The 26,569-nt window shown below is 47.4% G+C and overlaps 1 protein-coding gene and 1 non-coding gene across 2 annotated transcripts; one reads left to right on the top strand and one right to left on the bottom strand.

Moving 5' to 3' along the window:
- The first annotated feature begins 15,686 nt into the window (after window positions 1-15,686).
- Trnaa-ggc (transfer RNA alanine (anticodon GGC)) lies at window positions 15,687-15,759 on the top strand. Its single transcript has one exon. It is a non-coding gene; the product is annotated as a tRNA-Ala (tRNA).
- Window positions 15,760-16,248: 489 nt separating this feature from the next.
- LOC135384200 (neprilysin-2-like) lies at window positions 16,249-19,098 on the bottom strand. Its single transcript, XM_064613417.1, has 2 exons — window positions 18,601-19,098; window positions 16,249-18,441 (listed from the first exon to the last, which is right to left on the bottom strand). The coding sequence occupies exons 1-2, from the start codon at window positions 19,019-19,021 to the stop codon at window positions 16,355-16,357; spliced, it is 2,508 nt and encodes an 835-aa protein (XP_064469487.1). The 5' UTR covers window positions 19,022-19,098; the 3' UTR covers window positions 16,249-16,354.
- Between the last annotated feature and the right edge of the window lie 7,471 nt (window positions 19,099-26,569).

Consider the following 26,569-nt stretch of genomic DNA (forward strand, 5'->3'; position numbering starts at 1 on the left):
TGTAAGTGGAGTCTTGGGTGACAACCGACATTCTTCCCCCCTCTATGTTGAGCAGAGTTGATCCAACGCTCGCTTTCCGCATACCACAAAAACACCTCTCGTCAAGATGCTGCATTAATCCACCGAATGCGCCTCGATGTGGCCTTTACAGCTCAGTGGCGTTACCGCTTGAGACAAGTTGACTCTCCCACCTGCTGACACTGTGGTGGTCTTGAGGACCTGGAGCATATTCTTCTTCATTGCCCTCACTGCCAACCTTCCCGAACCACACTCTCCGAGTCTCTTCGTCAGCTGGACTCTCGCCCTTTCTCCCTATCGAAATTGCTTGGTCCCTGGCCCAATCCAGCCCAGCAACGCTCTGCGCTCAAAGTTCCTCTGACATTTCTGGACACCATCGGACTTCGATCTTTATTGTGAAGGGGCTCGTTATTTTATTCCTCCCATTCCCACCAGAAATGGAGTAGAGTATCGCCTGTGGCGATGAAACTCCCCACTCTCCAAGGTCAAAAATAAAGTTGTTGTTGTTGACTCTTGGGGCGACTTTATAGGGAACTGCGTGGAGATAACGCAGCATCCTCCAACATCACCTAGACACGAGTTCATTGTTACATACCTGATATGCCCTCGTTAGCGTTAATGATCTTAAATGGGCCTGCTAAATGGACGGGGTGTTACGTGCCTTGCCTTCTAGCTTCGTGTAGGACTGTTCGAATAATAATTCTAAAACGGAATGGAAGGTTCACGCAATTGAATCTAACGCATGCGCACCGCATGTGCGAATATGTGGCGTATGTGAATATGGTACGCTCCAGGAACTTTCCATGAAGCAGCACTCCATGAAGCAGCAAAATACCAATCATCATCATCATCATCAGCATGTTTCACTCTGTCTTCAACACGAATTAAAAGTTCTAATAGAAGAGAAGGCGAATAACACGCACAAGTAGCGCACTAACAACAAATGCATCAAACACGAACAACACGCTTAAAAGATTATGGCCTAAGCTGCCCTTGCGCCATGAAATTTCGAATCATCATCATCATCATCATCATCATCATCGTCACGCTTAAAAGAGTGGAGGAAGTGGTGCCGGTGGTGATGCAACTACTGGCCGTAGTCGGCCACACTCACGCGGGCAACGTCCCGACTATCGCAGGGGTGATAGTGCGTCCTGGGCCGACTTCACACGGAAGTGTGCCGACGACATTCGTCTTAAAGCGTCTGAGGAAAACTCCCCGACAGCACATCTCGTGCCCAGATTCGAATCCGGCTCACCTCCCAGTCTCGGTGTGGTAAAAGATCCCTGCCTTGAAAAACCAATGGACGGGTTACTAACACAGTGCCTCGATTATACAACGCCTCCCAAATTCCCCTCTCCCTACCCTCCCAGAACCTGTCTAATACCCCTGCCACACGGACAGTTTTCAATTATCATTGAATTTAATGGGCATTGAACACGCGCGTAGCGCCACCAAGCGTGTAACGTGTCAACTTCGCAAAAAGCATTGGATCCAATCCTCCCTGAAAGGTTGACACGTTACACCCTAGATGACGCCACGCGCGTGTTCAGTGACGTTTCGTTTCAATGATCATTGAATAGTGAACGTGTGGCGGCAGGGGTATCAGAACTAGCGCGTTTTTCGTGTGGAATCAATTTGTTGCTGAGCACCTACCTGCGTGTGTTGTTCGTCCTCTCGTCTATTTTAGCGCTTTTATGTCCGTGATATCCTACCAAAAAGTTCTTACTCGACGACTTACGTACACTCTCTCCAGGCGGTTTCGGGCTCATCAGTGCAGATTCAGAACTATTCGAATAATATCGGTTTAAAGAAGACACCGTTTCGATCGGAGGCCCCAGGTTTCTGCATGCATTGAGTATAGAGAGAGAGAAAAAGAATTTTTCTCGCGCATGTATCGAACGCAAGACACGGACTGAAAAGACTGTGAAGCACCGCAGAGCAAACAGGACAAAAGGCTGTGCACTCACACCTCATTGGTTCCTTCATGCCGCTAAAGGATTGCCAAAGGTTGTTGACCTACTACGGGCGACGAGATTAGTTTCACTTCCTGTTTGTCACTTCACCTGTTGACAACCGTGAATCGATGTTACCTCCGCGCGATAGCGGCGTCGTTTTGTTGGCTGCTTCTTTGTGAGAATAACACGCACTTTCGTATGTGCTCCTTACAGGGAGCGATGTTGCCCTCACTCACGAGTACGTGAAGTTCAGGAAGATTTCACAGACTTTGCTGCCATTCGGTGGCACGTGTATTTGCGCAACGGGTGTGTACCCGTCTCTATGTCATAGAACTCCGCTGCTCGTTATAGTGGAGTAAAAGTTCGTGGCTCGAACGTGTATGTTACACCGGTCGTTTCTGTGCAACGTGCGAGTCGCGTTTCATTCGTCGTGAAATTCGTTTCTACACTGAATCCTCAGCGGCACACTACGCCGCACTGTCTGGGTGTTTTCCCAGGGTTTTCCTCAGACGCGTTAAGACAAATGTCGGCGCAATTTCTTGTGAAGTCGGCGGAAGACGCATGACCCCCCACCCCCACCCTGCGATAGTCATGCCGTTTTCCGCCTGAGCATGACCGGCTACGCCAAGCCGTTCCATCACCACTGCCGCATTACACTGCGCTGCACCAGAGCCAACAGCAGAATTCGCCGTCAGAAGTGTACCGCGTAGCGGACAGTCACGACCTAAGTCTATTGCGCTCTAAGCCTCAATATTGAGGCTTTGTATGTATTTGCCCCTTCTATGTTGTTCCAGCCTCAGAACATCAGTTCTTTCATGTTCAACAGTTGCCGGCTGCGTCGATCCCGTCGTATGAATGTGTGTATGAGTGAGCAAAAATGTAAGAGTGAAAGGAGGATGAGTGAGAGAGAGTGGCTTTGGGATAACTCTGGTTTGGGATAACTTTGTGGGATAAGTGGTGGGATAACTTTGGGATAACAATATGGCTGGTTTGTCCCTTCAGATGACGCACCCTGGAAGTCGCTGAGAAGCCGTGTTAGCTTAGCTCAATTGGTAGAGCCCTGGACCGGCAATCCAGAAGAGGTGGGTTCGAGTCCTACAGCTGCTAACCTTTTCAGTGACTTTCATCTTTCTTCTTGGGTTGCCCTATTTGCCCGGGGTCTTTGCAGTGTCTGTAGGTCCAAGTAGCCTCACATCATGTTCTGCTGCGCTTCCTGTCCTACGTGGTTACCGACATTGAAGCTATTCAGGCAAGGTCTCCATTGTTCACCCTGCATACACCTGTTAGGGAACTGTCTCACCCTTGGCTCAAACACCAAAACGCGTGATTTTATCTGAAAGAGGTCGTGACACTAGCTCGTGAGTCATAGAGAATAAATGTAAAAGATGGCTACTTACATCGGTGCGGGGGTGAGCCTCCATTCAAAGTTTTACATCGATAGGGGTGATAGACGCGTAGAAAATTTGACACATCTCTTTTAACTGGTAAATAGATCATACCTCACGGTGTTGGCGCATTATAGTCTGTAAAATTATGGTAAACCTCAATCCAATCCAATCGAATCCAAAATTTACAATTCGGGTATCCAAACTCATCCCGTATCCATGACGGCTCGCATCCCTACCAGTGAGGAGGCCGGAGTGCTACGTCACGTTCTTTCGGGAACCAATGGAATATAGCCGAGTGTCTTGCTCTTCTCACGACAGAGGAACTTTGTTCACGGGTTTCCACCTTGCGAACTACGAAATGTTGAAAAACTACACGTGTCTATACCCTCTACTAAAAACTATCCGCTGCACCTCACTAGTTTACACAACGTGACGTTCAAGGTTTACTGAGCCTTATACTTCTCTAAATAGAATGGGAAATTCGAGAAAGACCGAACTGCGTCAATTTTTCGAAGTATTAATCGTGCGCGTCAGAGCCGTATATTAAAAGGGAGTCTGGCCATTAATGGGTCATGCCCATACCTGAAGCTCCACCCACTTTTTCAGCTTTCCGACCAATGAAGTCTTGAAATATGGGGCGCTATCAATCAGCCTATCCTCACTATTTGCCCCCCTATCCAACATGGGCAGCGCCATTTTGGGTGGCAAGTGGATTGGATGGGATTGAAATGGATACCTCTCGCAATCTGCAAAAGTAGTGGATTGTTGATGCAAATTTGATAAGCGCCACCTAGGGAGCGTAAGGCACGTCGGGAATTGTCGTCTGCTTCCGTCGTTGTACCGCTGCCGGCAGAACCACCTGCCGGGACACATTCTGTTGTCGGTATGATTTTTAAACAAATGTACATGATTAGTTGGAATATAAGAGGCAAGAATGTTTATATCCATGAAATCCAGCTGTTAAAAATAAGATTGTACAGCACAGCGCCGTTTTTGTTATGATTTCGTCGTGATCGCCGTGTTCACTAGGCCTAACACCGGCGACAAAACGTATTATTTTCAGTTAGATATCGATGGATGAGCATAAGTTGAAACTGATTTCCGAGAAATTTATATTAGGATGTACATTTGCAGCGTAAAGTCAGGCTAGTCTGTGAAAATTTTTTGTCACGAAATCCCCGCTTCACTGTGTTTGTTTTCGTCGCCATTTTGGGTGGCAGTATGGTGTCATGGCGACCCCCTTGGTAAGAAGCAAACCAATCAGAGGAGCGAAACTGTGATTGACAGGTCGAGCCTCTTTTTGTGACTCCTCCCAATGGCCAGACTCTCTTTTAATATACGGCTCTGGTGCGCGTTAGACACTGCTGCCGTCACTGTGGCAACTCTTCGATGCCATTGGTTCAGAAAGAAGTGGGTGATGTCAAAGTCACTGCAGGTCATCTTTCTGGAGGGCTTCATCTGCGTGGAACGTCTTTACTCCAAGGTGCTCTTTAGGGGGCCTAAACAAACCGTAATTGCTTGGGGCTAAATCTGGGCTGTAAGTGCATTTCGGCCGCGGTTGCTACCCTGAGGCTGGGCATTGTCATGAAGAAGAGCGACCCTTCCGGAAAACATCCCAGGCCTCATGCGAATTGGCTGTGGGGTGCTAGAGTCACTAAATAAGCTACGCTTCAGAGTATCGACACTGAGCGCCATGTTGTTTCGGATGACCTCAAGCGCCATCCATTTAGGGCTCTTCGAAGCATTGTCTTCTTCCACTGCTGAACTTCATCTTCATCTATTTCTACTGCCAAAATAGAGGTGGGGCTGGAGGTCATCCGAAACAACATGGCGGCTCTTTATTGCCTCAGTGTCGCTGTTCTGAAGCGTAGCTTATTCAGTGACTCTATGGGGTGCAACTCCCTGTTCTACGCATCATGATCAGCTGTCCATCACACGAACCTCACCGTCGTCATTATTTTTATGAATTTTATCGGGATCACACGACCCTACACCCGGCCATTTTGCTGGGTGATGAACCTCTTATACCTCATTTAAGGGTTGTTAACTTTTTTTTAGAGATATTGGGTTTCTAGATGCACTATAATTTTCCATCTTTTATGTTATAGAGTCATGTATGTGCTACATTTTACATGTTTTATTTCTAACCTAATCACTTAAAACCTCATTGTTTTGAACCTAATGTGTTACATTCACTACCACAGTCTTGGCGCTCTATGGCCCTTCTTCCTTTTGCGCCGGAAAAATCCAACCATCATCATCATCATCCTCCGAATTGCGTTTCGCGTGGCACACTTTATCAACGTGGAGTAATACTGGGTCTTAATCGGGACCCGTTCTTCCAACAAGTTCACATGGGTGACACTCTGCATGTCCGAGAAGACAGTTCTCACGGACTTCCCAGCAGATCGCTGCATCTTCCATTTCTTTAACGACGGGGAAGCCTTACGTTGTCATCCCATGCTGCTCTGTTTTGTCTGTGGTGTGAAATGACGTATCCAGGTCTCGTCACATATGCAGAGCCGTAGCGGAGGCAAGATTTGCGCCCAGGGCATGGTAAATCTGAAGCGCCCCTCCCCCACTCCCCCTCCCCCACTGCCGTCAGAGGCCCTGTAAACGAAGGAATGAAAACGCTTATTTGCACTGCCGATATCGGACATTGAAATTTGCTTCGTTCCCCGCTTTGTTCTGTCCAGCCAACCTGCCAGGGCCTGCCGTTCGACGTCCTTCTCTGGCGAGGGCGCCCGGGGCGTGATTCTCTCGATCCTCTGTCCAGAGACTGCGATGCGCGCTCCCTCCTGGTCACAAGTGAGGGGTCGTGGAGCCCGTCATGCACAGACTATGCTGTATGCAGTAAGTGCTCGTGAATGATTTTCTCCGCACTGCCGACACTAATGCAACGCTGTACTGCAATGCCCCGAACTGTTAACTTTCCGGTTCTCGAGGATGGCTTACTCAACCCGTCGGAGATGGACGCGTATTGTGCTGCTGAGAGAGAGAGATCGTCGTTCCGTCCTTCGACGCCTCGTGACTCCGCTGGCTTCTCACCATAGGACCGCTGACATTCTCCCCCCCAGCCATGCTGAGCAGAGTTGATCCAGAGTGCGCTTTCCGCATGCCTCGACATACCTCTCGTCAAGATGCCGCATTAGTTCATCGAATGCGCCTCGATGTGGCTATTAGGCAGCGTACCTACATGCGAGAGTACATGCGAGACACTACATGCTACCTACACTACCTACATGCGAGAGTACCTACATGTAGAGATGTGCGCAACCGCCTGCCGCTTTTGATTGGGCGGTCTTGTTGTTGTTAAGGAAAAAAATATTATGAACGAAATACACAAGCGGTCCTCAGCACACAGTAATTTGATGGCTACGCTAAAGGACTATCGGCACGCAAAACACAGGCAATATATGCACACGATGCAACTATATAACTACTATACAACTATGCACACTATATACAGGGTGTTACCCTATAAACGTTCACCCGCGCTGGCATGCCGCGCTGGCCAATTACTCAATGCAGGTGGCACATTGTGTTGCCTACCTATAAAACTCATGAGGACATTCAACCATTGAGCACCGCAACACAAAGTTATAGCGCAAAATGTGCGATTCCCCTAGTCAAAATAGCCAAGATGGCGGCGTTGCGAAGCGCAGTTGTGAGGCAGCGCCCCAGACGGCGACGTGTCGCTTTAGCATGCAGAGGCGTTGCCGCGTAATATTATTTCACTGACTTCCAGTATAAGCAGACGACATCCCTTTTTGGTTGTCGTCTGCTAACTACGTTGGCAATTTCGTTCCTCACGTTGCTCACTTCAGAAGCAAAATACATACGACAGTTACGCGAAAGCGAATTGAAAACCGCAGTTCCATCCGAATGGCAGGATATGCGACACGTCTCCATCTGGGGAGCAGCATGTCAACTCCTCTTCGCAACACTGCCACCTTGATTGCTTTGCCTACGGGAATTGCACGTTTTGCGTTATACCTTCGCGCTGCGTTGCTTAATCACTTGGAAAATTACCATGATTGAATACGTCCTCATGAGCTTTATATGTAGACCACACAATGTGCCCCCTGCATTGAGTAATTACCGAGCACGGCATGCCGGCGCGGGTAGGCGTTTATGGGGTAAGACCCTGTACATCTAAATTTCATCAGTTATATAGTCTGTAGGCTATACCATGTCACCGTGTGAAAGTACAAAGAGAAAATTATACGACGTATACTATGTACACTATGTACAGTCAAGGTGGGGCTCCCACGATGGATACGTGGCCGTCCTATGCACAAACTGAGGGGTGTGCTCCCCATAGCCTGTCGAAACGATCACGTCCGAGCACGAGTACCCCTAGTTCCCGTTGCAGGAAGTTCGTCACATTCACGCGCAAGCGTCGCATCAACAAGAACAATGGGGCGCGATTCCGACGTTATGCCACTGCCTTACAGCGCGTTATCCACAATATGTCGGCGCCACAAGCTGTCACGAGAATACTAAGGCTGTGAGACGGACGGCGACAGTCGAATGACACAGGGCAAACGACATTTGTGTGACGGCGAACAAGACACCGAAAGATCCTCGCCGTGTGGCACTCGTAGAGCAGATGACTGTTCTTCTCGACGTGTGCACAATATGGACAAGTGTTTGTCGGCACCAGGTTCCACAAGAGGCGATCGCGTGTGGGCAGGATGTCCCAGGCAAACCACCACATCACATCACGCAGGTTATGATCCTAGTTGTCGCTGCGCCACAAAACTCCCAATCATCATCACATCACGCAGGGGTCCAGGGAGCCACGAGCCGACCAACGCCGACCACGACATGTGTCTTGGGCGTCGCCCGCTATCGGACCCATTGTTGTCCACTTCATGGCAAACCACTGCTTCCGACAGCACGCTATGAGAAGAAGCCAGCAAATGACTTGGTTGAACAGAGGACAGCTTGCGGTGATAGGAGTGCACGGCTGCATGAAACTGTGGAGGTGACGCAGCCGATGGAGCCACTGGGTCATAGCCATGCGCAACAAGGTCCTGTGCGAGGCGGCCCATGCAGTAGAGCAATAAAACTTGAGTTGGCGACGGCTCGCTATTTAGAACACGAAGCACAGTTCTCATAGCGATTCCTCTGTTCATAATGCCAATGTCAGGAAGTGACACTCCTCCACGCGAAGAAGGGAGAGACAGCAAGATCCGTGCAAACTGGCCTGCGACGCTTCCTCCAGAAGAACGAGAGCGTCGCGGAGTGCAGCCTCGCTATTATCTGGTGTGGTGCGATTAACAAGTGGCTCAGGTGCCATACTCGCCCACAGAAAACAGTTCGCACTAAGTAGGCGCGCTCAAGGTACGAGAGGTCGAAGGGTTCTGCGGCTTGACACTTGGACTGGCTCCTGCAGAGCCAGAAGCCAGTTGTCGTGCATGGAACCGTTTCGGTCGAATAATACCCCTGTCACACGGGCATTTCGATCCTCCTCGAATCCGATCTGCATCGAACTTCCCGAGCAGGCTCGAGTTTTGACGCTGCTACACGGCCACTTTCAATGCACATTGAATAGTTAACCTGTGCAAATGAATAAACGGAACTCATTAATTTCGCGTTTCCTATATAACAGCGATATTAGTGGTAATTTATCGTATGCCGATGTAAGCATCATTTGTAGCTTCGCGCGCATGTCCGTCTTAAGTTATGACAGTTCACCGGGGTCGAGGATGCAAATGGCGGCCCTCGAGCCGTCTTGAAATTCTCAATCCTGTTATGGGAACTGTCTTGAGTCAAGCAGGATCAAAGTTCGATCCTGCTTGGAAGCGGCCGTGTAGCACCATCCGATCTGCATTGGGTTCAAGCGGGTTCGGTCGAGCAGGATCGAAAATGTCCGTGTGACAGGGGTATAAAACGCAAAGAATCGTGGGAGAAGTGGCACTACGCAGGGGCAGGCTTACATTAGTAGCGCTGCCGCCAAGCTGCATTGATTTTGTTTTATCTTGCTTCAACATGCCGCCGGAAAGTGCAGCATACTCATCATACACGTGTAGACCCTCTGCCACTGACGCTATGTCAATGAGAAGCACGGTAACGTCATCTGCCTAGGCCGTTACTTTCCAAGCGCCGGACGCTGGAATGGGTAAACCACGAACGCGAACGTTGGTGTAAATGTTCCACAATAGTGGGTCGATCGCCAAGACAAGATTGGGGATAGAGGGCACCCCTGTCGGACACCCCTGGCTACTGGGAACGGACTAGGAAACCTTCGCAGGAGACAGAGACAGCTGCGACTGTTGCTATACAGGCGTCCGACGTTGCTGAGTATCCCATCCTGAAAGCCATACGCCCGAAGTACAAAAACGAGGTAAGAATGAGCGACCCTGTCAAACACTTTTGCTTATTGGTCCAGTGATAACAGGTAGATGACAGGTAGTAGATGACACAAAGCGGAGGATATCCCGTAGGCCGGACAACCTGTTGTACATGCTTCTACCTGGTACACTGGACGACTGCGAGGGATGAATGATTGACGGGAGCACGTTCTGGATCTTTTGACCCAAAGCAGACGTCAGGATTTTGTAGTCGGCGGTCTTGTTTTGGCGGTCTTGTTTTCGAGGTCTTTGGCCCAAGTTGCCCTTGCGCCACCCTCAGTTACACGCACACAACCGCCTGCCGCTTGCGGCGCGTTTGCATGCCGCCCCAGCTATTCTGTCTCCGCCCGCGACTCTCCACAGCGAGAGCTTCGGATACCGTGTTCGACAAGATGGCGAACAACAGCGAAGTCGAGCTATTGTTTGTAGTGAACGTTTCCGTTCTCACATCCGAGCTTTTGCGGAATCAACATTGCAGACGCAAGAAACGCAGGCTTTGGGTTCACTCGCTGTGGCGATAGGGCTTTTTTTTTTTTTTTGGCTTGTGAACAATGTTAAGCTTTCAACTTCCTGACACGAGTGAATATACTCATGGTAGGCGACCGAGAGACACGCAACAATAAGGACTGGCAACAAATTATTCTTCCTTCTTGTTCCGTGTCTCTCGGTCCCCTACACTGGGTGATGAGGCTATCGTCCCTTTTAACAGCATTTTTAACTTATTGAAAGACACCGGGATAGTCAATCTCGTGTAATTTTGTGTAGCTATTTTATGTATTTGTCAAGAAGTTTTTACTGGACGTCGCATAGAAGTTTAACTGATCACATCCCTATCATTGTTCACGCACATATTTAATTAGTCATAATTTCACCACAGTTTTGGCGCACTATGACCTTAATTGTCTGTGCGCCATAAAAACCGGAATCATCATCATCATCATCATCATGTTTGTTCCCCATACTGTAATAATAAAATAAAAATGCAATAAAAATATCAGCTGATTTGACGTTCTATTTTACGAGGAAGTTGGTTAGACATGGCCGTTCCAGAGCCACGTAGGACCCACAGATACACTGCTCGCCGCCGTGATAACTGCCGCTGCTGACGTGCACTACCGGGCGTGTTGAAAATGCTGCTCACCAGAGGAAGGATTACTTTTCGTCCTCCGAAAGGTTTTATTCAATGACATTTACTCACGGGTTTTTCTAGAGCAAAAGTCTGGCAACAAGCACTTCGGTGCCGTAATACAGAATTGACAATGTAACTATAGTAGATTGTCAGTTTGTATCACGGCATTATGACAAGATGGCGGATATGCAGACGAGCTTTTACATTACGGCATTATTATTACGGTATTACGTATTACGGCATATTATGAGCACATCCTCATTCTTCTAGAGGGACGTTAGACACGTCATGTCTTGTGCTGCCATTTCTGCAAAACTAATCCGCTGCGACCGACGTCCATATAAGGCCCCTCCATCCCATAGCTATCTCAGGACATAACGCCACGATGTATACACCATCAGCAATACAGCGTCGCTGCAGACCAGCAGGACGATTGGCTCGTATACAGCGCCCCCTTCGGCTTCACCACGACAAGTGTAGATGGCTGGTCTAATTAAAGGCCCCAAATGAGACTCCTGAGAGTCCATTTAATTACCTAATGATTCCCAGAGTGAGCATTACAGCTTCCCTTCTAAAATGATTGCCGTCATCTTTCCAACAGCAGCGTGTCAAGTGGAGCATAGCCTAGAATCGTCGTCGTCCTCTCTGGTACGACCCTCCGAGTCGTATAGAGTGCTCCCGTTTAATGGCTGCTCCTGAGCGTGATGAAGTTTGCCAAGCGTAATTATTGGATGGGGTTTGAGCGGAGTTTTACATTTAAAAGCTCCCCTCCATCAGAAATTGAGAGCAACGGTACGCATTCTGCCAGGCGTGCTCATCGATGTGTAAGAAGTTTGTTGCGAATGTTTGAACCTACGTTCGGGGGAAAATGTGGCTACAAACGCTTAACATAAAGGGTTGTAGCTGAGTCTGTTTCTAGTGTTCTGGTTAGATCCGTTTGGGTCGAGTTGGGTTGGGTTGGGTTGGGTTGGGTTAGGTTAGGTTAGGTTAGGTTAGGTTAGGTTAGGTTAGGTTAGGTTAGGTTAGGTTGGGTTTCAGTTTCAGTTCTAGTTGGGTTAAGTATAGGTTTAGGTGAGGTTAGGTATAGGTGGGTAGGTTAGGTTAGGTTAGGTTAGGTTTCAGCTTTAGTTTTAGTTAGGTTAGGTATAGGTTAAGGTTAGGTTGGGTTTTAGTTTTAGTCAGGTCGTAGGTTATACGAAACCAAAGTCATTCTTTATCTGTTTTACGCTAATGATTGGGTGCGTGCGGATGTCTTCGTGCACTATTACTAGGAGACGAACCACTTTTACCCGTCAGTAGAGTTCTAAGCTTTTTTCATGGATATTGGTTTTATAACTGACTTGTAATTTTAGACTTGCATTTCTTTTATTGTGTCATTCAGTTTGTATTTACCCTTCGCCATGTTTCGGTTTTAACCTACGAATTTTTGTTTTCACCAACTGGTACTTCATTTAACGCTGTCTTGGCGCATTATGGCCTAAGTTGCTCGTGCGCCATAAACACACCAATGATCACCATCATTATCGCATGTCTTCGTAAGGACATGATGATGTTTCGTCTAGAAAATTTAAATGTGGGCTTCGTGTCGCTCAACGGGGGACAATACAGGACAACATATGCGTAGCGTATCCAGCTGCAATTGGTGACACGTGTGTGAGAGATTCTGCTTTTTCTTTTAGTAGTAGTATTATTATTATCTGATAAAAGCGGCCCCGTTAAATGTCACGTGTATGACACCAGCGTGGTGAGAGGGCGCTATCAGAAATCATGCTCTGAACCGAAACAAGAACGATACACAAAGGCGTCCAATCCGGTGTGGGTTTTCCGTTCCTCGTGAAATGCCCGCATAAAAGCACAAAAAACAAAAAAAAACGTAAGCAAAAGTTTTCTACGCCGCAGAAGCAGACGTGCCCTGCTGTACTTCTGCTCACACCTTATCTGTGCACACCTCATGTCCCTGACTTTCCACGGCACATTTCCTTTCCCCTTGTACTATATTCAATACAATTGTTCAATTCAATTCAATTCAATTCAATTCAATTGTACTATATTCAATACAATACATAGAAGCCTGCCGTAAGTATATGCATGCCTGTAACATTGCAGGGCACTAGCACAGGGCAGTAGCACTTGCGCCACAAAAGTTGGACGCAAGCGCGCTGGACGTGGTTCGAATAAGGTAATATATGCCCTTGAGGTTCAGGGAAAAGAGGGGGTACAAAGCGAGAGTACGAAGTACACGGGACGAGAATGCTGTATTTGAGTCTTCTCCACAGTACTTCGTCCTCTGTGCGCACCTCTTTTTCCACCCTGCATCCAAGGAAATATTACTTTATATTCAAATTTACAGGTTCACAAAAGTTACCTCGACACGAAACGTTACGACACTGCTGTTACTTTCCCCTGTTAGAACAATCCTAAAGCATGGTTCACACTAGTGCGTAGCCCTAGTAGCTTTTGCGCCAAAAAAACCCAAATCATCATCATCAACACTAGTGCGTTCTGCTGCGTGCGGATGCGTGCGGGCGCTGGTTTCTATGGCAACAGATACGTGCGCGCCTCCCGCAGCAGACCGCAAGGAGTTCGCCCGAGCTCAACTTTTTCCGACGCACGCAGCAGCCCGCAAGCGGAGAACGAATCGCGAGGCCGCCTTTCGAGCGTGCGCAGTAGGTTTCTCTCTGCGAGACTGTTTTCAACATGGCGGCCATCGGAATGGAAGGCGTTGAAAATCCCGTTCGGCGTCCATTGGCTTACGGTTTGGTGACGCACGCATTCGGACGCAGGTACGTGAACAGCGGAACGAATTACTTACAACGTACGCATACGCACGCAGGCGCCCGCTTATAGTATAGTTGCTCATGCGCCATAAAAACTGCAATCATCATCATCAGCAGGCGCCCGCATGCAGCAGAACGCACTAGTGTGAACCATGCTTAACCCAACTGAATTTTACCAATATCATGTGCCTTTTCACCCTGCTTTATTGCTTGGGGATGAACCGCTTTTACCCTACATGAGAATTTTCAACGTTTTTAGAGATATCGGCTATTTAAATGTCCTATAGTGTGAATGACTTTCTCTTTTACCGTAGTTTACATCTCAAATTCTGAGAAAATTCGGTTTTAATTGAACAGTTAGTTTTACCTTTCCACACACATCACAGTTTTGGCGCATTATAGTCTAGTTGCTCATGCGCCAAAAAAACTGCAATCATCATCATCATCATCATCTTAACGCAACTAGTAGCAATACTACAGCGAATAATTGCTAATATTTCACTATTTCAACATATTGAGCATTATTACTATGCGCATTATGATACTACACAATGCTGCGTTCATGATCAAATTCTGGATACATGCTCTCTCACTGTCGCTCTCTCTTTCTCTCTCTCGGCGAGTCTCATTCCGCTGTTCACGGAATACATAAGAAATGCACTTCATGTATCTCGAGAGCGTCCGCTCAAATTTTATTACGAAACGCTACAGTTTCTTCGCTGCCACTGAATTTCACATCTATATTCTCAACGCATCCTTCTCAATGCATGCAAGGCTGGCAATGCCTTCTTCTAGACAAACACAGAAACGAGCAAGAAATACAAATGACAAAAAAAAAAAAGGAAAGAAAGAATAACTTCGAAGAGCGAAGCAAACTCAGTGTGTGAGCGTAACAACTATCTCGCAACGATCATCTCTTTCTGGCGATGAAGCGTCTCTGCCGTCTGCGACTTGAAAATGAAGATTTACTGCTTTCGGAGGAACAAGGATTCTCCGTACTCGGCCCAAATACAGTTAGTTGATACAGTGGCTCTTATAAGCGCTCCCTCCGTGCCTCTCCCTCTCCCATGGGGGGGGGGGGGGGGCTGAAAGAGAAACTGCACGGGTGTTATCGCAATAAGGGCAATATCGTTTCGGCAGATAGTATTTTTTTCTTGTTATGTCTTCTTCGTGCTGATGTTAGGTTTGTTGTTCCTTCTCCCATTTCTTTTTTTTTCTAAAGTGATATGTGCCTTGCAAAAAAAAAAAAAAAATACCGTGTACGCTGTGGGGGTATCGGCTTGTCTTGGCTTAGCTGTTTTGTTGAACGTCGAGGCTGACGGAGTCGTCGTTTTTCACGATTTTTTTCTTTCTTTCTTTTTTTTTTCTGGACTGACGCTTACAAGACTGTTTACAAGTCAGGATGTGAGTAGTAACAGCTGTTTACCAAATTTCATTTAAAATTATTGGATTCATTATGCGACGAAATATTTTAATTGGTAAAATTATGTAGACGCAAAATTATTCCCTACAAGTTCTGAAACATAAAGTTTCAGTTGAGAGAATGGCAATATTTATTTCGCACCTAATCGGTACCGTCAAATATTCATGGCATCAACTCACGTTCTCAGCGGGAATATACCCCTATACCGTTCTATGTGACGGAAGAGATATTTTTTTCTACTTGTGCCATGTGCATATACGACTTCACATACTGTGTTTATTACGGCTTTAGGACTGTGTTTATTATGGCTCCCACTTCGGCAAGAAGAGTCTGTATCTCTACGAAGTCTATTACGCTTTTTGAGAGGGTCTTCCTAATAGCTGACTTTACCGACCGTACTAACCGCTCATAGAAGCCTCCCCACCATGGGGCTCGTTCAGCGAAAAAATTCCATGGAATCGCTCTTGCAGAGGAATAGTCTTGAATCATTGGGTCCCTTAATATGCTCCAAATGGCTCGAAGTTCCTTTGCCACGCTCTTGAACGTCTTTGCATTATCGCTATATACTTGAAAGAACTGATGTGGCGGGTTTGTCCCTTCAGATGACACACCCTGGAAGTTGCTGAATAGGCGTGTTAACTTAGCTCAGTTGGTAGAGCCCTGGATCGGCAATCCAGAGGATGTGGGTTCGAGTCCTACAGCTGACTAACCTTTTCACTGACTTTCATCTTTCATCGCTATATACTGCACACGTAAAGAGAACAATATACCCCTTTTGTATTCCTTCGTTTCAGCGTCAAGGGTCCTGTAAAATCAACGCCTATGACTTTGAAGGGATGACACATAACTATACGATCTCTTGGAAGCTGACTGTCTACTTGAGCCATGCTTCTGGAATATTTCTTCTTGCATGTCACGCAATTTTTGTTCACTTGCTTGATCTGCTGCAAAGCGCGAATTATCCAGAACCTTTCTCTGAGGAGCATGTCGCGCACCCCAGAGTGAAGCACTTGACGATGAAATTCCCCACCCATTATCCTGAAATAAAGTTGTTGTTCACATAGTAGAGCACAAAGCAAGCATGGTCATGGTCATGCCCGAATGACACCGTTGATTGACCACATTGATTGATGGAATGGTGCAAAAACTAATGATGTGCCACCGGTAGGTAAAAAAAGTGAAGCATGTTCGACACAGATAGCTTAAAACAATTTAAAACAATTCTTAATGAAAACAATTTACAAAACCATTCGACGGGTCCTCAGTGTTCTCAAAATTCGCGCACATTTACGCACGCGTCCTTCACCAGAATGTACATCTGCGGCTGGGATTCATTTTCGTGCCTTCGGCGCATTCATACACTTTTGCGAACGGCTTGAATCTCTTCAATGGACCATTCACTCTGAACTTTGCCGGGGCAGAGATCTTATACCGAAGCTGCATTTTCTTCCGTACTACGCTTCGGGTGGGCTCGCAAAACATGGAGGCGTAGTCCATGAAAAATAGCTTCTGGTTCGTCGTTCCATCTGGAAGTCCCGGTACGCCAACCAGCCTGTTCTCTCGATGTGCGAATTTTTGAAATATATTGAACAGCGGTCGCAAGACCGCATTGTCTGCCACGTTCTCGTAAAGGAACAGGGATTCGTCGGGTTCCTTAACGTACGTCTTTACGCTCTCGACAAACTCTCCCTGGATGCACCAGGAACGCGACAGGAACGCTCCCTGCGAGCTCATGGACCACCATTTGCGAACGGCTCCGTCGCCGTCTACAGTGCTGCCGCGAATGTCAATTGCAGAAAGCATCCCGCGAATGAGCGCAGTCAAGAGGAATGGAACCGAAGCGGCTTCGATACGACGCGAAAGTCTCGCGCCGAAGACAACCGTTGCTGGCGACAGCGTGATGACGTTACGCTGTGGGTCGTACGAGAAGCCGGGGCGGAACACAGACTCCGACGGCGACATGCGTGCCTGGAAGTGCGTTGGGTCGCCACCTGACCAGTACTGCGTCCTAATGAAGCGAAGCAGCTTGTAGTAAGTCGTAAGCAGTTCGCGCTGTTCTGGGAGGGATGGCGAAAACGTCGAGGCCGGCAGAGTGAGGTCGGTTTTCGAAGGCATCAGCTCTATCTCCATGCGTTCGATCTTCAGGGAAGCGATGCGAGACTCGTTCGTATTCAGCCAAGGGGCTGAAAGAGCAGCTTGTTTGATTTCGAAGCGTGAGACGTCTTGCAACCTTTTGAGATCGTCGGCTAGTTCCTCATCGTCGAGGTTTGGCGATTGCCCCTTTTGCATCAGCGCTGACCACGTTATACTTCGGACACCGAAGGGATAGACGCGTTCGAGCATAAACATGCACGCTGCTAGTCGTTCTGAAGCATCTTTCGTCAGCGCGATCGGGTGAGTGATCGGAAGTATGAAGTGTGCCTTGTTAGCCGGAAGGAGGGGAGATAGGTAGATGGCTAAACGATAGCCGATGTAGTTGATCAGAGTACGACGATGAATTTCTGGGAGAATGACCGTGAGCTGGTCGAGGTAGACGGGGTCCAGAACCACGACGTTCGTCAAAGGAACGCTAGGTGTCCCTTCGGCGAAATAGGAAAAATACCGAAACCAGTCCCAGTTTCGCACGGTCTTGAATGATCTCAGAGGCCTCGTAGCATGAGCGACAGGAACGCTCCGCATCGAATCAGCCGCGACTTCTGACATCATTTCTTCAAGCTTCACTATCTCGGCAGCGAGATCACGTATCTCACGAGACGCCAGCCTCCGAAGCGAGAGCACCTTATATACAAACTCAGTGTATGTAGTAAGATTACCGCGTGGTTGAAGCGCCTCGAAACGCCTGAGGAAGATGTGAGGCGAGTCGACGTGGAGCTCGAGTTCGTGATCCCACGATCTTTGTCGCAGCACCAGTGTCACGAACGTCGCTATGCCAAGCAGCTTATCGGCGACTTTGGCTACATCGTGGGGGTTTATGTTCGGCACGTCACTGTAGTAAGGCCAGCCAGGTATGTCTAGGTCCGATAAAATGGTCTTAAAGGCAGCCCATTCTGAGTCCCTCTTCGGTCCCTCCATGCAGCCACGGGCAAGAAAGGCAGCTTGGCTCAGGAACGAAGTTGACGACATGTTGACTGGTTCGCTCTTCAGGTAAGACCACAAGCTGTGCAAGACGACTCTGGACGCCCTGGAAACATACGTGCCGGCTGTGCTTCCATTATACCAATTTGAGGAACACACGTGGGAGTAAAAGTCATCGCAGGGGTGCACTGAGCTGTTCAGGTTCCCTCCCAGGTACCGTCCCTCCGATTGACACGCCTCACTAGTACACGGTGGGAGCTTGCTTGTCGTAGTTCCTGTGGTCAACTGGGTAGTGTTGGCTCTGCGGCCCATGTCTGAAAGTATAGGTAACTTCTTAAATATCAGGAACATGTTCCCATCTTCACTATCCTCGGCCCCTGGTTCCCGTAGCACCGCCCTGGATATTCCCAATAGCAGTAAGATAAGCAGCAATACTAGAGTTAGTACAACAACACACGATCCAAGACCTCTACCCTTCCATCTGGTCGCTTCTTCGGTCTCAGGCTCTTGGGAATTGTCTTCTGTGGGAACGCTTAGCGCTACTTCATCAAGCTCCTGCTCGTCCGTCGAGTAATGCGTTTGTGAAACCGACTGCAAAGGATCTGCATACGTCCCTTGAAGACTCCGGTTGCTTGGGACCACCAACCGAGCACTCCGCTGAAAGTAGCGAGGAACCGCAAAGCAGTATCCCGATGGAGGGCGGGCGTACAGCTCCGGAGATGGACGGAACAGTTGTCGGTTAAAAGCAGGCGCTGGGAACACCCGACGTGGCTGTGAGTAGAAGCCATTCATTGGCCAGACAGGTGGCTCCTGGGCAAAGAAGCCTGCTTCCGGACCGAAGAACCCGCTGTCGTGAGTGGGCGGTCGAGTTGGTGCATTACGACTACCGGCCATCTTTCCGAGAAAACTGCTTCGAAACGCTGTAGAACTGTTGAATGAGACAGAAAGGGTCCGAACGCATCAGTGGCACGCCTCGCGTGAGCCTATTATGGGGGTCTTCGTTGTCTTTTTGCGGGTGAAAAGTTTCGAATCGTTGAACGAGGCAAACGTGAATGCCGTTGCAGGAAACTCGACGCACTGCTGCTGTACCCACAGTCGGACGGAATTCTGTACGTGCACTTATGGCTCTAACAAAAGAGTTGGAGAAAACAAAGACTTCGTCTAATATTTCTGCTTTTACCTAGTCACTAAGCACCGTTGTCCTCGCGCGCTATGGCCTCAGCTGCTTGTACGTGCGCCATAAAAACTCCAGTCATCATCAACAAAAATGCAAAAATGGCGAAAAAAATCACCAAGGAATGTGATGAATAAACAACGAAAAACAAAATTCACCGCTTTTCAGCTTTTCTTCAGCTTCTCGATGGAACCCGCTGTACGTATTTTGAAAGGCAGCACAGTCTGACGCCGACACCCTATAAAGTTTGCCCCGGGTGGGGTGGGGTGGGGAGGGAGTCGACCCTCACCCCGAGATTCTAGAGGAAGCTTACACGGACTAACCTACCATACTAAGCTAACCTGGCCTGACGGGACATTCACTGCCACTTATAAAAATGACTATTGAAATTCTGTTGAAAACCTATTGAACTGCCTCAATAGGACCTTCTTGATTTTCTATTGAAAAAGTATTAACTTTTTATTGCCAAACCTGTTGACGGCCTATTGACAGCTATTGAAAAGTGGCCGCCACGTAGCTTCCGAAATTCTGTTGAGTCCCTGTTGTGTGTGAATGTGTAGCATTTCCATTTACGTTAAGTTGAAATACAGTGCATGCTGCTGTGGACGTGTTTTTGTTGACTACCTGAAGACAAATTATTTAAAATGTTAATAGAGTTACGAAACACAGAAAACATGAAACATTCACAATGTGTACATTTTATTTACAATTAAGTCATACAAAAATCATACATATAATGTGTACAAATACTTTATACACACTGCTGGATACCTTAGTTCCTGGGCCAGGAGAGATGCCAAAGCCGTTTTTAGTGTACGTGACACTTGGCTGGGGAAACTTGCTGTAGGCTGGAAAAAGAAAGATGGAACGTCATGTATGAGGGCCTATAAAAATTATCGAAATATCGTTGACAGCCGCGTCTGTAATTTAATTTTCTTGTTTAACGTCTACCGTTTGCGTGACAGCGTGCGAGTATATGCACCACAATCTTTGATGGCTTATTGAAACGTAAGCAAAAACCTAATATCCGAACAAAAATAATATATTCACCGAAGTCAAGGGGATTCCCAGGGGCAGGCTTTCTTTGTTTCCAAAATATATTTACAACGGTTCAGAGCAAGCCGTTGATGGCATCCCTTGTGCGAGCAAACGAAGCCCCAATGACTGGGTTGTCGAGGCCTAGACGTCGTACAAACCCCATTTGCTTTCTGAAAGTTCACTTCATCAGAATTGTGACCTTTGTAGTCGCTGCGCCAGAAAACCCCCAATCATCATCATCATCATCATCATCATCATCAGAATTGTGATAGCCACCTCCCACGCTGAACTTTTACACGGCGATCAAGAAACCACACATGACAATGCATTCGATAATGACGCCAACGGCCAACAAGCGCAACCAAAACTACGAGTGCTACTGGATTGACTATCGGCTACATAATAAAGCCAACTGATGGAGCGGTCATGGTTCCCCCGTTTAGTTTACTAAAAAGTATAGAGATTTCATTATTCTGAGTTGAAGTGTCGTTCGCTGTGCTTCAGTATACTGCGGTTTCAGATTGAAATTGAGAAAAAAAAAAGAATATAATTACATGCAGTGGATAAATGGTGCGAACGTTGTCTGCTCGTCGCTACCTCGGGTCGGAAAGAAGGTAAAAGAATCGAGACAGGGAAAACCAAAGACGAAAAACCACAGCATCTTAAAATCATAAAGCCAAGTTCATTTTAACACTCTGTTTTCTTCCTATAAAACTGTTAAGTAGACCAGTAAGATGCACCTAGCAAAGTAATTCACACCACAGATTCGTAATTATCGCAGAAATTTAATTTAAAGGGACTATGAAATTTCCCGAACCCCCATAATTTTTTTGGATGGAAACTGCTCTTCCCGCAGAGAAACTAATATGCCACAAATTTTTCCGGACGAAATCGCTCCACTCTGCGAGGAGCGCGCGCTGGAAATGTCTCTTCCGCGTTCCTCCTCTCCCGCGCATATTTCCCTGCCGATGGTGTAACTGTACGGACCGCTCTTCGGTTCCCCGTTACGTCACCGGTGTTGCACAATGGCAAGTAATGCCGCGAGCTCGCGCTGTGGCTGCCGCCACTGCCGAAATCTGCCGATCGCGCGAAAGCTGCTGTCATGGAGATTTCCACTCCCGATGAACGCATACGCGGGATCCTATGGCGCATGCTCCTGGCGGGATTCCTCGGCTCGGCAACACGTCACGATGACGTGTTGCTGAGCCGGCCGTGGTCGCGTCAAGTTACCCGTTGTGTCTCCGCTCGGCAGCTCGTCACGGCGCGGCGCCCGCTGTCCTCCCTTCGCCGCTCCGTTTAAATTCGCTCCCGAGAAATCCGCTCGCGCGACGAAAGTAAAATTTCGGTTCTAGACTCAGAAAAATGTCTTCTTTCGAACGAAACGAAGAAAAAAATCGTTTCATAGTCCCTTTAAAGTACGCCGCAAAAAGCGACCGTGCGCGCAGCGGCGGTGGAGAGCAGTACCAGCCTGTGATCTGCCTGGAACCTCGCGCTGGCGCTACAAGCAGAACGCTCGCTGATTGGTCCAGAGAAATATTGTCTCCTACTCCTCTGTCGTCTGCTACTCGGCCGTTCGGGGTTCTGAAAAAGCCTTGCTCCTGGCTCGGTCATGATTCGGCCGCTCCTTCTATCCCCAATTCTCCGGGAGAACTGGCAAAACTGGTTTACGGCGGCAAAGGGACAAGGCGCTGACCCCAACTGACCGACGAACCAGACGGAGTTCCCCCTGTAACGTCATCGGTGACGTGGCATCATACCTTCTCCTCCTCTTATACCCGGAGTGGCGAGTTAAGGATGAAGGCGCGGAGCCATGTTTATGTGAGTTTTTTTCTGGGAAAAAAAGTTGCACACATCGAAACCTTTCGCGCTATTCGGTAAAATGACACACACACTTTCATCAGACGTCTTCATCTGAATTTTTTTTTTTTTTGATGGCCCTCTGTATTCCTTTAAAAGGACCGTAACACTGTGCTAAAAGTTATAAATAACTGGACGTGCAGTACAATCCGTACATGCTGCAGCGAACCGCAAATGTTGCAGCCTTTTATGTTGCTTGACCTCCCATTGCAATCGTCATGTAAATTAACATTTTAATCGTGTAAATACTCCATTGCGTTTCCAAATTTTGCGTTGCATCAAAAACCTAGCTCGATAAGTTGACGCTTTGGCAAAACTGTCACAGTGCATCACAAAACTGTGTCACACTGAAGTCACAGTAGTCACGTGCGAATGGATGATGACAAAGAGACATAAAAAAGAATAAGCAGCTTTCTTTTCTCTTGCGCATGTGTCGTGGAGTAGCTTGACCCGACTTTGTCGGGTCTCACAGCTACATATGTTTCTTAATCAATCAATCAATCAATCAATCAATCAGAATGTATGATGAAGGTTAAGCTCGAAGAGATAAGCAAATAAAAAGTACTCAACATATATTATATTGAATAACGTTCAATAAATATCCCATTGGGCTCCTCTTGTGTCAGCTCGAGACTGCTAAAGCCCAACAGAAAAGCAATAGCGATTCTGCAATTGAGTCTGTGTTGAGCATCGGGCAATAAAAATTGTATCGTGTTTCTTTTCAGCGCACTCAATTCGCACAAACATTCTATTGAGTTTCTGTTGACGAACAAAAGGGGTCAACAAGATGTTAATAGAAATTCAAAACTCATTTTTATCTCACCTTGCACAACATGATGGCTTCAGGCTTAGCAACGCCGCTTCACCTGTGCTTTATAGTGTGACACAAACCCACATCAAACAGGTTCTAGCCCACATTTTCGCGTCAGTCTTACATTTTTCGGTTCTGTATGTAACGCTGTTTCAATCGCAGGAACATTCTTCATTTCTACGCGCTCTGTATTTTTTATCCTTTTCAAATTCATAAGTGCGCGTGCGGAAGTACACCCCCCAAATGCCACCAGTCGATGAAGTATAAGCGAATGTATAGCCGAACCGTGAACAAGCTGACCTGATCGAGTGCCTTCTGCCTCGTTGAAGTCATATGGCCGTTGCCCAGGAGGACGTGCTTCGAAGGCTGTATCGAGGTTTCACAAGGCAAACTGCGCTGCTGAGATGTCGGTTCAGATGCGGGCAACGTTGAACGTTCGTGTTTTTGTCGAAGGGGTCACGTGCTTATAGTACCAATGATAGGCCCTCGCTCCTTCGACGTCAGAGGTGGACCGGAAGTGTACTAAAGGGCTTATATCTCACAAACCCCAAAATAAGTTCTTTTTTTCGTCGATGCTCTGGCGTGCACTACAGTGAGTGCATTATCTAATAAACCACATGCATCAAAGTCACAGTAGGGAAATAGTTATTCCTTTCCCAAGACTGCACCGTGCAATACAATGCGCACATGATGTCGCATGTGCTAGCCTCCTCATGATTGACAGACTCCCATGAAGGTTCTTAAGGTAAAAATACATGAAAATGTGACGAACAACATATATCAACGTGTCACAACCACTTTAACGTTACCCTTTTTTTCCCCTTTCTACTTTTTTTCCTGCTCTAATGGCTGATGTACCTCCCATGATCAGCCGTGACATGTCCAGGCAACGTTGATTTCCTCTTCTCTTGCAGTTCATCACCGTCACCGGAAAATAAAGCGTTCTTCCAATCCTCTTTACATACAGCACGTCCTTTCTTCTGGGCGTAGCTACTATGCAGTCTTTTCGTGTTCCGGTTTAACGTCGTCTGCCTAACTAACAAGCGCCAACTTGAAAAGGGTAACGCAATAACGGCTGGGACATCGTTAGTGAAGCGAGCTGCGTGTGCTTTCAGCGATGCATTGGGTGCTACTTGTGGGCATGTCGCCATACGAGCCCCGTGTTGGAGGCGCTGTCGCTAGCGGCTTCAGAATGGCCTTAGGCCGCCGGATTTTTCCATGGTCACAACGAAGACGATTTTTGGTAAGAGGACGACTGTTGAAAAGTGGACGAGGACCGCGCAAGTCATGGAATAAACAACGTGCGTGATGAAAGATGGCAGTCACTGAAAAGGTTAGCCAGCTGTAGGACTCGAACCCACGTCTTCTGGATTACCGGCCCAGGGCTCAACCAATGGAGCTAAGCTAACACTCTTTTTTTTTAAAAAAAGAACGTTTTATTTCACACTGTTACAGTTCAAGACGTAGATGTCATTTACAATGCAAGAGTGCGTCATGTGATTGAGAGGTTGAGAGGGATGACACAAGAATACATGCCAGAGATGAAGTATGTACAAAAGTGTGGGTGTGATTGGAGGGCCAGGATCAGACCATCAGACCGTTGACCATGAGGACCAGGTTTCCATTCATACTCCTTGGGGCTTGACAAAACAAGCTCAAGTACTCTGAACCAGGTGGGGTCCTCCGCACTACCTGTTCGGGAGTGGAGGAGAAACCTACATAGTGACGTCACGTACCTCCTGAAGAAAGGACAGGAGCCGACTGGAGCCGACAGGAGGACTGGAGGACCTCCTCACTGAGGCTTTGTATGTATTTGTCCTTCCTATGTGTTCCAGCCTCAGAACATCAATTGCCTCATGTTCAACATGCGTGAGTTGGTCCATTTCTGTGTCGGAGTCTCTGGCAGTAAGGGATCTATTTTGGCTATTAGAACGACTATTAGACTGTTAGACCCACGGCAGGATAACAGCACACTGGGCGGCTTTTTCCCCACACATTTCAGCGCTGCGAAGAAATCCTTTCACTTGCTAGGTCAATCTATCATCTATGTACAAGAGATCACTGTACACTGTATCACTGTATCTGTAAGAGGTGTATCACTATATATCTACAGTGATACATGCCTATCTTGGACACCCGCAGCGCAGCCGAAATGTGTCCTACTTAGGGATTTGTGTCCGAGTTATAGAATACAAGGAAAACAAGAAATGGAAAAGAACACAGCTGTGTTGCCAGCAATATCCCCCTTCTTCAATTCATGGTCATTAGTGGTACCTGATACCTTACCCACTCTCACTGATAATTATTTCTGATGTTGGTTGATTCAATTCCGTGCGGACTCCACTCAATGGCATTACCTTTGGAGCTTTTCGAGCAGCGTGCAGCTTTCTTGAGAGTTTAAACCCACTTGGAATTAATCTGCAGGACTTGTCTCTGAACCGTCATCCCACTTTTGATTGCATTGGTGCAGTGCACGTACAAAGGCTCCAGACAAACCGAAGACACGCGCTCACACTAAAAAATAGTTGCAATGTAGACTGACAGCACCCCTTTTTGGACTCCAAAAACTAGAACAAAATGCTGACATTAGTATAGGAAAAAAAAAACAAGTGAAAGTCAAGGGCACTGGCTCATTTTGGGTCTTTTCGGGCGAAAAAGATGGACCGAGATTGAGATGATTTGGCCAGGCTTCTGTCCGACTTAGCAGGGAAAACCCTGTCCTACTTCCGGGACAGGGGGAGGTGTCCGACATAGCGAATTTTGTCCCCATGTATTTTCAATGGGAGCCCGCTTGTGCAGTGATATCTTGACCGACATGGGAAGTTGTCCGAGGTAGGGAGGTGTCCGACTCCGGAGGTCTTACTGTATATCTTTCCCAGCAACACACCCGATTTATTCGGCAAACATTTTTTTATTGTTTGCTTTTGGGTTCTTGTCGTCGTTCCTTTTTGTACCTGCGACTGATCCCAGTCTCTGCCAGATGTAGCTTTCTTCACTTGTATACGCTATCTGTACTTGACTGGAAAAAAGAAAAAAAGGTGAACATGTTAGTCCCAAGACGCTTGAGACTGGCTACTCCAGATGCGTTAATATAGGGCTCACTATATATCAAACAGATGAAGGAAAAGGAGGGTGGAGAAGAACGAGGAAAGGCCACAAATCTATCACTATGTAATCTATCTACTTCTTTCTGCTCTTCTCAACCTTTGTACTTCTTTTATTTTTTATTTTTTTTATTTGTACTTTTTATATATATATATAGCTTTATACGACCCATCAATGTCGATAGCCATATGTAGGTCCGTCTGTATCTGTTGTTCAGAGAGAAGAAGCGACGAAGGAAGAAGAAGGCACAATAATGAGAGTGAAACGAGATTGGCCGCCGGAAGATCAGGACCTGCTGCCATGTAATACTCGGAGGTACCCGGGTTCGAATCCCGGTGCCGGCTGTGCTGTCTGGATTTTTTCCTGGGTTTTCCGCAGACGCTTTCAGACATATGTCGGCACAGTTCCCTAGAAGTTGGCCCAGGACGCACATTCCCCCAGGCCGTCAGTCGTGACG

The sequence above is a fragment of the Ornithodoros turicata genome, chromosome 2 (assembly GCF_037126465.1).
Source record: "Ornithodoros turicata isolate Travis chromosome 2, ASM3712646v1, whole genome shotgun sequence".
Lineage (NCBI taxonomy): Eukaryota > Metazoa > Arthropoda > Arachnida > Ixodida > Argasidae > Ornithodoros > Ornithodoros turicata.